We start from the raw sequence: 16890 nt of genomic DNA on the forward strand, positions 1-16890 counted from the left end.
ACTCAACACCACCATAGACTCAACACTGCACCATAGACTCAACACTGCACCATAGACTCAACACTGCACCATAGACTCAACACTGCACCATAGCCTCAACACTGACCGTTGACACAACACTGCCCGTAGACACAACACTGCACCATAGACTAAACACTGCACCATAGACTCAACACTGCACCATAGACTCAACACTGCCCTTAGACTCAACACTGCACCATAGACTCAACACTGCACCATAGACTCAACACTGCACCATAGACTCAACACTGCACCATAGACTCAACACTGCCCATAGACTCAACACTGCACCATAGACTCAACACTGCACCATAGACTCAACACTGCACCATAGACTCAACACTGCACCATAGACTCAACACTGCCTATAGACTCAACACTGCACCATAGACTCAACACTGCACCATAGACTCAACACTGCACCATAGACTCAACACTGCCCATAGACTCAACACTGCACCATAGCCTCAACACTGCACCATATACTCAACACTGCACCATAGACTCAACACTGCACCATAGACTCAACACTGCCCGTAGACTCAACACTGCACCATAGACTCAACACTGCACCATAGCCTCAACACTGCCTATAGACTCAACACTGCAACATAGACTCAACACTGCACCATAGACTCAACACTGCACTATAGACTCAACACTGCACCATAGACTCAACACTGCACCATAGACTCAACACTGCACCATAGACTCAACACTGCCCACACTCAACACTGCACCATAGACTCAACACTGCACCATAGACTCAACACTCCCCGTAGACTCAACACTGCATCATAGACTCAACACTGCACCATAGACTCAACACTGCATCATAGACTCAACACTGCCCATAGACTCAACACTGCACCATAGACTCAACACTGCCTATAGACTCAACACTGCACCATAGACTCAACACTGCACCATAGACTCAACACTGCACCATAGACTCAACACTGCCCATAGACTCAACACTGCACCATAGCCTCAACACTGCACCATATACTCAACACTGCACCATAGACTCAACACTGCACTATAGACTCAACACTGCACCATAGACTCAACACTGCACCATAGACTCAACACTGCACCATAGACTCAACACTGCCCATAGACTCAACACTGCATCATAGACTCAACACTGCAACATAGACTCAACACTGCACCATAGACTCAACACTGCACTATAGACTCAACACTGCACCATAGACTCAACACTGCACCATAGACTCAACACTGCACCATAGACTCAACACTGCCCACACTCAACACTGCACCATAGACTCAACACTGCACCATAGACTCAACACTCCCCGTAGACTCAACACTGCATCATAGACTCAACACTGCACCATAGACTCAACACTGCATCATAGACTCAACACTGCCCATAGACTCAACACTGCACCATAGACTCAACACTGCATCATAGACTCAACACTGCACCATAGACTCAGCACTACCCATAGACTCAACACTGCACCATAGTCTCAACACTGCCCGTTGACACAACACTGCCCGTAGACACAATACTGCCCATAGACTCAGTACTGCACCATAGACTCAACACTGCACCATAGACTCAACACTGCACCATAGACTCAACACTGCACCATAGACTCAACACTGCACCATAGACTCAACACTGCACCATAGACTCAACACTGCACCATAGACTCAACACTGCCCATAGACTCAACACTGCACCATAGACTCAACACTGCACCATAGACTCAACACTGCCTATAGACTCAACACTGCACCATAGACTCAACACTGCACCATAGACTCAACACTGCACCATAGACTCAACGCTGCACCATAGCCTCAACACTGCACCATAGACTCAACACTGCCCCATAGACTCAACACTGCCCATAGACTCAACACTGCCCATAGACTCAACACTGCACCATAGACTCAACACTGCCTATAGATTCAACACTGCCCATAGACTCAACACTGCACCATAGACTCAACACTGCACCATAGACTCAACACTGCACCATAGACTCAACACTGCACCATAGACTCAACACTGCCTATAGACTCAACACTGCACCATAGACTCAACACTGCACCATAGACTCAACACTGCACCATAGACTCAACACTGCACCATAGACTCAACACTGCCCATAGACTCAACACTGCACCATAGACTCAACACTGCACCATAGACTCAACACTGCACCATAGACTCAACACTGCACCATAGACTCAACACTGCACCATAGCCTCAACACTGCACCATAGACTCAACACTGCCCATAGACTCAACACTGCCCATAGACTCAACACTGCACCATAGACTCAACACTGCCCATAGACTCAACACTGCCCATAGACTCAACACTGCACCATAGACTCAACACTGCACCATAGACTCAACACTGCACCATAGACTCAACACTGCCCATAGACTCAACACTGCCCATAGACTCAACACTGCACCATAGACTCAACACTGCACCATAGACTCAACACTGCCCATAGACTCAACACTGCACCATAGACTCAACACTGCACCATAGACTCAACACTGCACCATAGACTCAACACTGCACCATAGTCTCAACACTGCCCGTAGACACAATACTGCCCATAGACTCAGTACTGCACCATAGACTCAACACTGCACCATAGACTCAACACTGCCTATAGACTCAACACTGCACACAGACTCAAGACTGCCCCTGTACATTAAGCAGTCAATCTCCTTAACCTCCTTCCGTTCCTTTCTTAAAGCCTCACCTCTTCTCCATAGCTCCCCCTCTCCCCTCCAGTCTGTCTCCTTCCATCGTCTCAAGCCCTTCCGTGACCCCACGTGCCCTCGGTTACGGTCACTCATTCCTGGTCCCTTGCACCGCTCCCTGCCATCTAATTCACTCCGTTTTTGTTTCTGACTTTTCCACGTAAAGCGCCTTGGGCTAAAGTCGCGCTATAAATATGTAATAAGATTCGTAATAGAATGTTTTTTTGGGGTTAGATCGCGCAAGTATAAATGTGTCGTTAAATCCGCCACAACCCGACACGGCCAATTAGTAAGGTTTGTCATGTAAACAACACGTGCTAATTAGTTACTATTTCAGCCCACCGGTTGTGTGTTGGAGAGGAAATCCACTGCAAGATTTACAATATGAGTACCATGACGTTTTGATGGTGGCTACATCCAGCCTCATTGGATCATATTTCAACCTTCCCTACAATTCTCGTACCTCACAACTCTCCACGCACAACGGCATTTGCTTGCTGTCTACTACCGCTGCCCGTTGAAATTCCTCGCTCTTCTCCAAATCACTTCATGGTCTTGTCCCACCGCATCTTGCCACTCTTGTATCTGTCTATGTGACGCCTTCTCGCCCTCGACGTTCTCAATCTTTGCTCTCTCTCTCGGTCTGTTCCTCCTTGTGCTCAATCCACGCTTTCACTCTTCATTGCCTTCTCGCCCACCCCATTCACTGGAACAAACTTACTCCTCCACGATTTAAAGCTTTCGTGACCGCAGGGATTCATCTTCTTGGTTCTTTCGGTAAAGTCACGTAGAAGGGATGGTGTTCATTAAGACGCTGTCTTTCCGACAGACCTGTTCTTCACCTGAGGACGGCTGCTTGCGTTGTGGCCGAAACGTCGTGAGAATTATTTTATTGTGTTTTATTTTTATTATTTTATTATTTCCCTTCTACGTGACTTTACCGAAAGAACCAAGAAGATTACTCCTCCACATTAAGCAGTTACCTTGGCTCACTCGTTTCCGCTCCGCACTCAAAATTCGCTTATTGTTACCCCGAGCTCACCCCACGACCGCTCAACCTCCCCCTCATAACCGCGACCACTGTTACTGTTCACTCTTCATATTCTCATTACACGGCTATCACGCATTCCCCAAATTCACGCGTCACAGATTTGCCCCCCCCCATTGCTTGCTCTCGTCAATTTCGTTCACCTCATCTCCACCATTACATTCATATTTACCATCTTTAATTCTGTGTAAAGCGCCTTAGATGAGGTGCTATCTAAATTATTTTAAGATAGAATATGTTTTGCCAGAATTGTGAAGAGAGCTGCCTGTTTCAGGCCTTAAAAAGAGCAAGATGATGAGATACAAACAACGATATCGTTCTCGTCTCTACGGGATAGAGTGTTTCCCCCTCGCAAACGCGCCTGGGGGGGGGGGGGGGCTTTCTGTGGATGGTCCAGTTTCCGCTCACGTGTATGAAGGCAAACGTGTTATTGGCCGATAACTTCCTTCATATATCTTCTTGGTTCTTTCGGTAAAGTCACGTAGAAGAAAAAAATAAAAATACAACACAATAAAATAATTCTCACGACGTTTCGGCCACAACGCAAGCAGCCGTCCTCAGGTGAGGAACAGGTCTGTCGGAAAGACAGCGTCTGAATGAAACACCACCAGGCTTGGCAGCGTATATTTAAGCTGCTGGGTTGGAGGGGGAAGAGCGCCTTGACAAAGGAATTTGCATATCAAGAGGAATTTAGCATATTTATGGGAAATGCAGATATGGGATTAGTCACTATTTGTGGAATTCGTAGGAGGTGGGGGGGGGGGGTTTCAAAGTCATATTATGCCCGTGCATTATGCAGGATTAGCAGCATCAATGTTCATTCAGACGCTGTCTTTCCGACAGACCTGTTCTTCACCTGAGGACGGCTGCTTGCGTTGTGGCCGAAACGTCGTGAGAATTATTTTATTGTTTTATTTTTATTATTTTATTACTTCCCTTTTACGTGACTTTACCGAAAGAACCAAGAAGATGAATCCCTGCAGTCATGAAAGCTTTAAATCGAAATTGAATTATTTTATTATGTTGTATTTTTATTATTGTATTATTTCCCTTCTACGTGACTTTTCCGAAAGAACCAAGAAGATGAATCCCTGCAGTCACGAAAGCTTTAAATCGAAACATAATTGAGTTACCAATCTGCAACGCGTGGCTCTGCGCCACCACCATCGCCACCAACAGCCCCCACAGTCCCCAGCAGCGCCAGAGTCGTGTCCCCATCGTCCTCGATCCTGCCAGAGGTGGGGGAGAAGCGAAATACGGGAGAAATCACGACACGACCCGACACGCGCGCACGCGGTCACCGTTCATCGCGCCCGCGGTCGCGATTCCTGATCATGTTTGTGTTTGTTGCGGTTGCACCCGATTCGAGAGCCGAATGGCTCACAGGGCTATACCTAATGAATGAAACTGAGAATTTCTTGGGAACGCAGTCACCAGTCACTATTCCGTCGCACACGCGGGAACCAACACGTGGCGTGGTGTTCCTGTTTGTGTGGAGAGAACGAGCAAGTCCACCATCCCACCGCTGGACTCAACGCACGGCGAGAATTCAACTCGAGCAAGCTGCAACTTTTGCAGACTTGGCGTGCGTTGTGCGTGCGTGCCTCTGGGCTGATCGCGTATGGCTATTGTTGATTCAGCTTATATATAAGCTCCAAGCTTGGCAGTGTCTCATTCTTCACCTGAAGACGGCTGCTTGCGTTGTAGCCGAAACGTCGTGAGAATTATTTTATTATGTTTATTTTTATTATTTTATTACTTCCCTTCTACGTGACTTTACCGAAAGAACCAACAAGATGAATCACTGTTGACTGTTAATTATCGATACTTCACCCCAATGGTCAGTGCTGCTTGGTGATCAGAATTTGTATTTGGACTGCAGGTGGAGGAATCCGATGAGCTATGACGCTTTTTTACATAGATGTCCAGTAGATGGACACGGGAGTCAGCAAGGTTTGGTGACCGTGAGAGTCGTAATGAAGAAGTACTGTACAACATCTTCTTGGTTCTTTCGGTAAAGTCACGTAGAAGGGAAGTAATAAAATAATAAAAATAAAACATAATAAAATAATTCTCACGACGTTTCGGCCACAACCCAAGCAGCCGTCCTCAGGTGAAAACCAGGTCTGTCGAGGCGACAGCGTCTGAATGAAACAGCACACGTGGTTGGAGCATCTATATAAGCTGGGCGCATTGACAACAGAATTTGCATATCAAGATGAATTTAGCATATTTATGGGAAATGCAGGTATGTGATTAGTACTACTTATGCCCGTGCATTATGCAGGATTAGCAACACTTTACTCAGCACTGTCCAGCAGAGGTCGCAACCGGGTACCCGATACCCGTACCCTACCCGATACCCGGCTACCCGTACCCGGCCGGGTACGGGTACGGGTAGCTGTTTGCGACTCTGGTGCGGCCGGGTACGGGTAGGCCGTGAGTCACTGGTGAGTAACCGTTTGTCACTCATTTCCCAACGTCTTGTCTCTTCTTACAATTCAAGTTCCTAGAATCAACCCACCCGCGCCTGCAACATGGCTTCATCCCAGAGGTCGCAATCAGGTACCCGATACCCGTACCCTACCCAATATCCGGCCGAGTATCGGGTAGGGTACGGGTACCCGATACCCGTACCCTACCCGATACCCGGCTACCCGTACCCAGCCGGGTACGGTACGGGTACCCGTTTGCGACCCTGGTGCGGCCGGGTACGGGAAAGGAATCAAAACCCGTTTGCGACCTCTGCTGTCCAGGCTTAATCTCCCCGCTTAGCGTCCCAGGTCTAAGGCGATCGAACGCATTTCAGGTGGATTCTGTCACAAAAGACAAAGGTCCCCCACCCCCAGTGTAGCCTTTCAACAGACTGAAGGGGCAAGTGCTGTTAGTAGCGAGCAGCACGTGCTAAGCCATCATGGCACAAACTAGGCAGGTGGGTAGGCCAAAACCACGCCCCGGCTGTCTTTGTCTCCCCAGTGCTGATGTTCACACACTGCGCCGAATGCCGAGTTGAGTTCTTAGTGGACCAGGACTGGTTCAAATATTCGCCGTGAGCGGAGGATCGAACTCGGTCGAGTTTCACGTGGTTTCAAAGCACAGTAAAGTAGCGCTAACTGCTGCTACTACAGGGACTCCTCTACTTGCGAACATTCGACTTACGAAATTTCATAGATACGAAAAAACCTGTCAATATGTTCAGTTGCCTGTTCAGACCGAGATTCGTAAGTTCAAGTGCCGCGCAATAAACAGTGGTGGTGGTGGCATCTACATTTGCAGAACATGAAGAACCAGTGGCATCTACATCTGCAGAACGTGAACATACAGTGGCATCTACATCTACCGAACGTGAAGAACCAGTGGCATCTACATCTGCAGAACGTCAAGAACCAGTGGCATCTACGTCTGCAGAACATGAAGAACCAGTGGCATCTACATCTGCAAAACGTGAACATCCAGTGGCATCTATATCTACAGAACGTGAAGAACCAGTGGCATCTACATCTGCAGAGCATTAAGAACCAGTGGCATCTACATCTGCCGATCACGAAGATCCAGTGGCATCTACATCTGCAGAACATTAAGAACCAGTGGCATCTACATCTGCAGAACACGAAGAACCAGTGGCATCTACATCTGGAAAACATTAAGAACCAGTGGCATCTACATCTACAGAACGTGAAGAACCAGTGGCATCTACATCTGCAGAACTTTAAGAACCAGTGGCATCTCCATCTGCAGAACATGAAGAACCAGTGGCATCTACATCTACAGAACGTGAAGAACCAGTGGCATTTACATCTGCAGAACGTGAAGAACCAGTGGCATCTACATCTGCAGAACATTAAGAACCAGTGGCATCTACATCTGCCGATCACGAAGAACCAGTGGCATCTACATCTGCAGAACATTAAGAACCAGTGGCATCTACATCTGCAGGATGTGTAGAACCAGTGGCATCTGCATCTGCTGAACGTGAAGGACCAGTGGCATCTACGTCTGCAGAACATGAAGAACCAGTGGCATCTGCATCTTGAGAACATGAAAAACCAGTGGCATCTACATCTGCAGAACATAAAGAACCAGTGGCATCTCCATCAACAGAATATGAAGAACCAGTGGCATCTGTATCTGCAGAACATGAAGAACCAGTGGCATCTACATCTGCAGAACATGAAGAACCAGTGGCATCTACATCTACACAACGTGAAGAACCAGTGGCATCTACATCTGCCGATCACGAAGATCCAGTGTCAATTACATCTGCAGAACATTAAGAACCAGTGGCATCTACATCTGCAAAACATGAAGAACCAGTGGCATCTACATCTACAGAACGTGAAGAACCAGTGGCATCTACATCTGGAAAACATTAAGAGCCAGTGGCATCTACATCTGCAGAACGTGAAGAACCAGTGGCATCTACATCTGCAGAACTTTAAGAACCAGTGGCATCTCCATCTGCAGAACATGAAGAACCAGTGGCATCTACATCTACAGAACGTGAAGAACCAGTGGCATCTACATCTGCAGAACATTAAGAACCAGTGGCATCTACATCTGCCGATCACGAAGAACCAGTGGCATCTACATCTGCAGGATGTGTAGAACCAGTGGCATCTGCATCTGCTGAACGTGAAGGACCAGTGGCATCTGCATCTTGAGAACATGAAAAACCAGTGGCATCTACATCTGCAGAACATGAAGAACCAGTGGCATCTCCATCAACAGAATATGAAGAACCAGTGGCATCTGTATCTGCAGAACATGAAGAACCAGTGGCATCTACATCTGCAGAACATGAAGAACCAGTGGCATCTACATCTGCATAACGTGAAGAACCAGTGGCATCTACATCTGCAGAACATGAAGTATCTGTGGTATTTACATCTGCAGAACATGAAGAACCAATGGCATCTACATCTGCAGAACATGAAGTATCTGTGGTATTTACATCTGCAGAACATGAAGAACCAGTGGCATCTACATCTGCAGGATGTGTAGAACCAGTGGCAGCTGCATCTGCCGATCACGAAAATCCAGTGGCATCTACATTTAAGAACATCAATAACCAGTGACATCTACATCTACGGACATTATACAACTTTTTAAGCCATTCCCCTGTCCGTGAGTCACTCACCAGGGTGGTGAGTGTCTGTGTGTCACTCACCAGGGTGGTGAGTGTCTGTGTGTCACTCACAAGGGTGGTGAGTGTCTGTGTGTCACTCACCAGGGTGGTGAGTGACTGTGTGTCACTCACCAGGGGTGGTGAGTGACTGTGTGTCACTCATCAGGGGTGGTGAGTGTCTGTGAGTCACTCACCAGGGTGGTGAGTGTCTGTGTGTCACTCACCAGGGTGGTGAGTGTCTGTGAGTCACTCACCAGGGTGGTGAGTGACTGTGTGTCACTCACCAGGGTGGTGAGTGTCTGTGTGTCACTCACCAGGGTGGTGAGTGTCTGTGTGTCACTCACCAGGGTGGTGAGTGTCTGTGTGTCACTCACCAGGGTGGTGAGTGTCTGTGTGTCACTCACCAGGGTGGTGAGTGTCTGTGAGTCACTCACCAGGGTGGTGAGTGACTGTGTGTCACTCACCAGGGTGGTGAGTGTCTGTGTGTCACTCACCAGGGTGGTGAGTGTCTGTGAGTCACTCACCAGGGTGGTGAGTGACTGCGTGTCACTCACCAGGGTGGTGAGTGTCTGTGTGTCACTCACCAGGGTGGTGAGTGTCTGTGAGTCACTCACCAGGGTGGTGAGTGACTGTGTGTCACTCACCAGGGTGGTGAGTGACACACAGACACTCACCACCCTGGTGAGTCTGTGAGTCACTCACCAGGGTGGTAAGTGTCTGTGAGTCACTCACCAGGGTGGTGAGTGACTGTGTGTCACTCACCAGGGTGGTGAGTGTCTGTGTGTCACTCACCAGGGTGGTGTCACTCACCAGGGTGGTGAGTGACTGTGAGTCACTCACCAGGGTGGTGAGTGTCTGTGTTGTGGGTCACTCACCAATAGTTGTGAGAGTCTGTGCTTTGAGTCACTCCGCTGTAGGGTGAGAGTCTGCGCTGTGTTTGAGTGTAAGGTGACTCTTCAGGTGATAGAGAGAGCTGGGGGGGGGGGGGGGGGGAGGAACAGGTTGTCCGGCTAGAAATTCCACTTTTCTGTAGTTTCCTCATTCTCATGCACACGACGATTGTTCGATAAGCCCCGACCAGACCATACCGTAGCCATGGAGTCAATCATGGGGTGGGACCAAATCGTCCAGGGTGTCTGGGGGGGTCCCAACCCAGAGAAAATGAACCCGTAAAAACAAAGTTTTTCACTATAAATTCTTTATATGGGTGGCATCGATTTTATTTTATTATTCATTTCTGTTTTTTATTGAGTAAGAGTTTCATTTTGATCACATTGGTATTTTAAATTAAATATGAATTTTATTTTCCTAAAAAGTGGAAAATTTTGGAAAATATTTTTCACGAACATTAATTGTCACGCACAACGAGTCTGTGTGCAAAATGTCAGCTCGATTGGATCACGGGAAGTGGGTTAAAAAACGACCGAAAGATTTGCACGGTCATAAGCAAGCAAGCACGCAAGCAAGCAAGCAAGTGAACTTAATATAAAGGATAAGTATAACCCGTAAAAACAAAGTTTTTCACTATAAATCCTTTATATGCGTGGCGGCTAGAGTCCTCTCGTCCTCTGGCTTGAGATGGCTGCCACCTATGGGTCAGATGATTGTCTGGCAGCATTTAGCAATTGGTAATTAAATATTTAATTTGTTTTCTCTAAACAGTGTAAAATTTTGGGAAGAAAATTTCACGAACATTAATTGTCTCGCACAACGAGTCTGTGTGCAAAATGTCAGCTCGATTGGATCACGGGAAGTGGGTTAAAAAGCGACCGAAAGATTTGCACGGTCGTAAGCAAGCAAGCAAGCACGCAAGCGAACTTAATATAAAGGATTTAAGAAAAAAAAAATCTAAATTTTAAAACGAATTTCCTGCCTAAAATATAAAAAATTCACTAAAACGTGGAAAGACTTTTTATTTGTTTTTTACAATAATGTCTAATAGTGTATTGCATTACATTGCTGTTTTTACTTTATTTCTTTTTACCATTTCGTGTTTCATTGTATGTAATGGCAGAGATTAGGGATTAATAAAGTACAACCATAACCACAATCATATAAACAGAAATCTTTGCGTTGTTATATGAAGACAAGTCCAGATATTGTGGCCAAGGTTTAGCAAATTGTTGTTTTTATTTACATAGCATCGCAATTTTTATAGCAATATATTGTGGGGGGGGGGGGGGGGGGACATTTTGAGCATATTTGAATATTGGGGGGGATGTGTCCGCCACAATTTGTTATTATAATTACGGCCTTGACACAGACCCACTAAATTTACACTATGAGACCTCCTTTACCAGTGGCACAATATAGTAATAGGTTTTTACCCTTTCAACTGGTATAAAAACTGACACCTTTATACAAGGCATTATGTTTGCAATCACCACAACACTTGTAGTCAAATTGCAAAAAAAAAGAAACAACTCTGATGATGATAATGATATGCACTGTCCTTGAAGTTGATTGGTCCACACCCGAGACAGCTTTTCTTAGAGCCTAGTCTCCATTGGTGTTGGACCAGATGACGCCAAAAGGCGTACAACTCAAAGACAGCGCACTATCAGAGTATTGAGAGCTCGGGGTAAGCATTTACATGCCTTGTATAAAGGTGTCAGTTTTTGTACCAGTTGAAAGGGTAAAAACCTACTACCATATTTTGCCACTGGTAAAGGAGGTCTCATAGTGTAAATGTTTCACCCCGAGCTCTCAATACTCTGATAGTGCGCTGTCTGTGAGTTGTGCGCCTTTTGGCGTCATCTGGTCCAACACCAATGGAGACTAGGCTCTAAGAAAAGCTGTCTCGGGTGTGGACCAATCAACTTCAAGGACAGTGCATATCATTATCATCATCAGAGTTGTTTCTTTTTTTTTGCATTTTGACTGCTTGTGTTGTGGTTAAGGCAAACATGATGTCTTGCATAAAGGTGTCAGTTTTTGTACCAGTTGAAAGGGTAAAAACCGATTACTATACTCCACCTAAAGTTAACAACACCCACCATCAACTGCTACTCGTGTCAAGCTGGGTGCACCTTAGGACCAAGTTGAAGTGAGATAAACTCGCTGGCGAGAGGTTATGGTAGCTCTACCCGGCGTTATGAACTTACTGACAGAAATGACTGGCCCATTGACTACGTGTGCTTACTACTTTGCCAATTGGCGGTGTTTCTAGCCGACCGGCTTTCCGCTCGTTGTTTTGAGCATCGCTCGCTGTTGTTGGGAGGGTGACTGCCTTCAACTTGCCAGTAGCAGCGTCTTTCACGAGCCTCCTCCACAGAGGCCGATCTTGACAAGGCTGGCACCAGTCATCTGCAAATCCACTCAGCTCCACGTCATTTTGTACCACATCACTCCATCTCCTCTCTGGCTCGTTCAGCGCCCGTTTAGCCCCCTTTATCCGGCAGAACAAAGCTGTTTAGGTATGCGGTAACCCAGCCAACGCAGCCTTGGCTGCAGGAGGAGCTCACCGATCGGAAGTGTCCAGATCTTTCAACGATTTATGAACTCCTCACACAATCCAGCCTGGTTAAAGCCAGGATGGATCGTCGTTATGCCAGCCTGAATGTTTCCCACCGGCGAAGATGTTCCATTCGGGGAGGTCCAGGTTTCACAAGCATAGAGAAGGGAGGGCATGACCGTGGCCGAGAAGACCCGAAGCTTCGTGCGGAGCGACAGACAAGGTAGCTTCCACACAGCATTATGCAGCTGATGACAAGCTCATGCCGCGCGACTGATTCGGAGTGAGACCTCTGCTGTCAAACCAGGGTACACGCACACAGTGGCTAGGAGATGTTAATTAGCTTGCCTGGTATACAGGAGGTCGTTGTTCAATCCGGACCCTGACACCGGCTGTATATTTGGAGTTTGCGTGTCTCTCTCTATCCGTGGTTGCGTGGGTTTTTCTCTGGGTCCTCCCGGTTTTTTACTTCTAAATTTAGAAATGCGCGTTTAGAGTATTTTAGCTGCGATACATTTCCACATGATGACAAGCCACCTCGTTGAGCTATAACACTGGTCAACACACTTTTTCTGGCATAAGGTATTCCAACGGTCTTAATGTAATTTTGGGGTGCTGATTCCAAATCTGGCATCAGTTTTTGTCTATCACATCAGGTTTTTGAGATATCCAAGATTGCATTTTCAATACAAACTGCAGAAGAAAAATATTAAATAAATGTGGATATCTACATAAAATGATATTATAAACACACTATCCTAAAAATACAGCACCATATTTTAACACTAAAGCAGTCACTGACTCGCAACAACTTGCAATCATAAGTGACAGAGTTAATTTCGGGTAAAATCAATGAAAATGGGGTATGCCGATAGCGTAAAATGAGATGTGATAGAGCAAATCTGGGATCCGATTTGGAATCAGCACCCTGAAATTAGTCTAAAACAGCTGCAAAAGTCCAGGCCAGAAATGTTTTTTTTGTTGACCAGTGTTTTTTGTGATAACCAGGTCGCATTTGAAAAAGAGCTACACAGCGCAGTGGGCCTCACCTGGTAAAAAAAACGTTATAAGTTCAGGCTTTAAATGTGTAATTAGTAATTAGGTTAAATTTCGATTTAAAGCTTTCGTGACTGCAGGAAGTCATCTTCTTGGTTCTTTCGGTAAAGTCACGTAGAAGGGAAGTAATAAAATAATAAAAATAAAACATAATAAAATAATTCTCACGACGTTTCGGCTACAACGCAAGCAGCCGTCTTCAGGTGAAGAATGAGACACTGCCAAGCTGGGAGCTTATATATAAGCTGGGTTGGGGGTGTAAGAAGAGCGCCTTGACAAAAGGATGTGCATATCAAGAGGAATTTAGCATATTCATGGGAAATGCGTAGGAGGTGGGCGGGGGGGGGGGTGTCAAGGGAGGGGGCAGGGGGGAGCATTAACAAAGGGAGGGAATGTTAAAGCAATGAAACATGTGAATGGGAGAGCGGTGACAGAAGACCCGCAGCGGAGCAAATAATGCATTCCCTGTGAAGAACACAAGATACACAGTTAATGCCCAGTGAGTGGATTGCGGTCTGTTCACGTTTACGGTGACTTTCAGACCGCAATGTTTCATTGCTTTAACATTCCCTCCCTTTGTTAATGCTACCCCCTGCCCCCTCCCTTGAAACCCCCTCACCCACCTCCTACGCATTTCCCATGAATATGCTAAATTCCTCTTGATATGCACATCCTTTTGTTAAGGCGCTCTTCTTCCACCTCCAACGCAGCTTATATATAAGCTCCCAGCTTGGCAGTGTCTCATTTTTCACCTGAAGACGGCTGCTTGCGTTGTAGCCGAAACGTCGTGAGAATTATTTTATTATGTTTTATTATTTTATTACTTCGCTTCTACGTGACTTTACCGAAAGAACCAAGAAGAGTGATTAGGTCATTTAACACCTGCAGCCATGGAGGTGCTGAAATAAACGGAGATGTCAGAAAAAAAACATAATTAAATGTAATGAAGGCCCGAAATTGGGACAATTGATTGAATCGCAATGGGAGAGAATCGTTACAGGCCCTGAAGTGTCCTGACGCCCATAACGTAGAATCAAATACATTGCCAATGTTTCATTACAGCATATAGCAGCCACCATCATGATGCGTTTGTTGCTAAAAAAATATTTGTGCAGTAGTCGGGGCTTAATTAGAGCTTTGCGGTTGAGTTCCAGATCGTGGTTGAGGGGGAACCTCAGAAAATATTCCATGAGATATGAAGCTTCTTGGCTCTTTCGGTAAAGTCACGTAGAATGGAAATAATAAAATAATAATAAAACATACTAAAATAATTCTCACGACGTTTCGGCCACAACGCAAGCAGCCGTCCTCAGGTGAAGAACAGGTCTGTCAAGGAGACAGAGTCTGAATGACAACCCCTGGATTTGGAGCACATTCCACCTCTGGTATGGTATCCACACCACCTGTACCCACCACTGTGCCAACTGGCAGCGTTGTTAGCTGCCCGGCACTCCGCTTGTTGCCGTGAGCGTCGCTCCTCTGCCCTCTATTGTTGCTGGAGTGTGACTGCCTCCATCTGCCCAGTAGCGTCCTTCACGAGCCTCCTCCACAGACTGATATTGACACCATTGGTACCAGTTAGAATGTTAAATTAGCTCTAAATCCTGATGTACTGGATCAGTCCATCTCCTCTCTAGCTCGTTCTGTGCCCGTTTAGCCCCCTCTATCCGGCCAAACCTGAGTTGCCTGGGCAAGCGTTGACTGGGCATGCAGGCTACATGACCCAGCCAACCCAGCTCACGTATGGGACTGTCCAAGATAAAAGATTTTGATTCAAATATTTGTTTGCTCCTCACACAATCCAGTCCGGTTAAACCCGGGATGGGGCTTCGAATGGAGCAATAGGCCAGGTAGCTTCCACACAGCATAATAGAAGTTGATTAAAAGATAATGCTGCTCGACTGACTCAGAGTTATACCTCTGCTGCCAAATCGGAGCCAGTTATAAGCACACTGACGAGGTATAGACACATCTTCACTTGCTACACAACTGCCCCCAATAATAATGGGGAGTTGATGCGGGTGTAGTATTTGATGACAGAAAATACCCGGATAGGAGTTTTTTTTTTAAAAATCCTTTATATTAAGTTCACTTGCTTGCTTGCTTGCGTGCTTACGACCGTGCAAATCTTTCGGTCGTTTTTTAACCCACTTCCCGTGATCCAATCGAGCTGACATTTTGCACACAGACTCGTTGTGCGTGACAATTTATTTTCGTGAAAAAAATTCCATAATTTTCCACTTTTTAGGAGAAAAAAAATTTCATATTTAATTTAAAATACCAATGTGATAAAAATGAAACTCTTACTCAAGAAAAACAGAAATAAATAATAAAATAAAACCGATGCCACGCATATAAAGGATTTATAGTGAAAAACTTTGTTTTTACGGGTTAATTTTTTGTAGAGCTGAAAGAAAGGCTCCATCTCTAAGGTGCACACTCCAGGTCCATCAGCAAAGTCGTTAACGTCTTCACAGTGTGAACAGCAATGACCATATCTTCCGCATTAACGTAACATGTTTGACCAATGGGGAACTTTTCGATTTAAAGCTTTCGTGATTGCAGGGATTCATCTTCTTGGTTCTTTCGGTAAAGTCACGTAGAAGGGAAATAATAAAAATAAAACATAATAAAATAATTCTCACGACGTTTCGACCACAACGCAAGCAGCCGTCCTCAGGTGAAGAACAGGGCTGTCATTCAGTCGCTGTCTTTCCGACAGACCTGTTCTTCACCTGAGGACGGCTGCTTGCGTTGTGGCCGAAACGTCGTGAGAATTATTTTATCATGTTTTATTTTTATTATTTTATTATTTCCCTTCTACGTGACTTTACCGAAAGAACCAAGAAGAACAATGGGTAACTGTCCACGGTACCGTTTTTCCAGTGTACAAAATTATGAAAAATAAGAATAATTAAGTGTTACCCTTCCTGCCAACAAAACAGGAGGTGATAAGATGTTCGAACACCAAATAGATACCTTTTACAAGGCATCAAGTCCCATTAACCACACATACTTGTGGGAAAATATGCAAACAAAACATGCTCTGATGATATATGCATTGTCTTTGAAAGCGATTGGCCTACAACAGACGTAAATCATATCCCGTGGAGCATCCGTCTTATTTTATTTGTCCTCTTTCCGCATTCACTTGTTAGTCATGTTTATGTAATGAGAGAGCGCCACCTAGGGGACGACGAAGGGCTGCGTAGTCACTGCTGGGTTACTCATATCCATATTCTTAGGTTTTGTCGGTAAAGTCACGTAGGTACAAGTAAACCCGTAAAAACAAAGTTTTTCACTATAAATCCTTTATATGCATGGCATTGGGGCGGCTAGAGTCCTCTCGTCCTCTGGCTTGAGATGGCTGCCACCTATGGGTCAGATGATTGTCTGGCAGCATTAAACAATTGGTAATTAAATAT

The 16890-nt window shown here is 45.8% G+C and overlaps 1 protein-coding gene across 1 annotated transcript in view; it reads right to left on the reverse strand.

The window, feature by feature from the left end:
• LOC133339416 (transmembrane protease serine 9-like) overlaps nucleotides 1-9916 on the reverse strand; it is a 50567-nt gene extending 40651 nt beyond the window's left edge. Inside the window, exons 1-2 of the mRNA XM_061547561.1 lie at nucleotides 9831-9916; nucleotides 4964-5059 (exon numbers count right to left, since the gene is read on the reverse strand). Of these exons, the coding sequence (XP_061403545.1) occupies nucleotides 4964-5048 (85 nt within the window). The 5' untranslated portion in view covers nucleotides 5049-5059; nucleotides 9831-9916. The remainder of the gene's footprint in view (nucleotides 1-4963; nucleotides 5060-9830) is intronic.
• Between the last annotated feature and the right edge of the window lie 6974 nt (nucleotides 9917-16890).

Source organism: Lethenteron reissneri, unplaced genomic scaffold, assembly GCF_015708825.2.
Source record: "Lethenteron reissneri isolate LAM-NWPU_2019-01 unplaced genomic scaffold, ASM1570882v1 scaffold_1864, whole genome shotgun sequence".
In the NCBI taxonomy this organism is placed as follows: Eukaryota; Metazoa; Chordata; class Hyperoartia; order Petromyzontiformes; family Petromyzontidae; genus Lethenteron; species Lethenteron reissneri.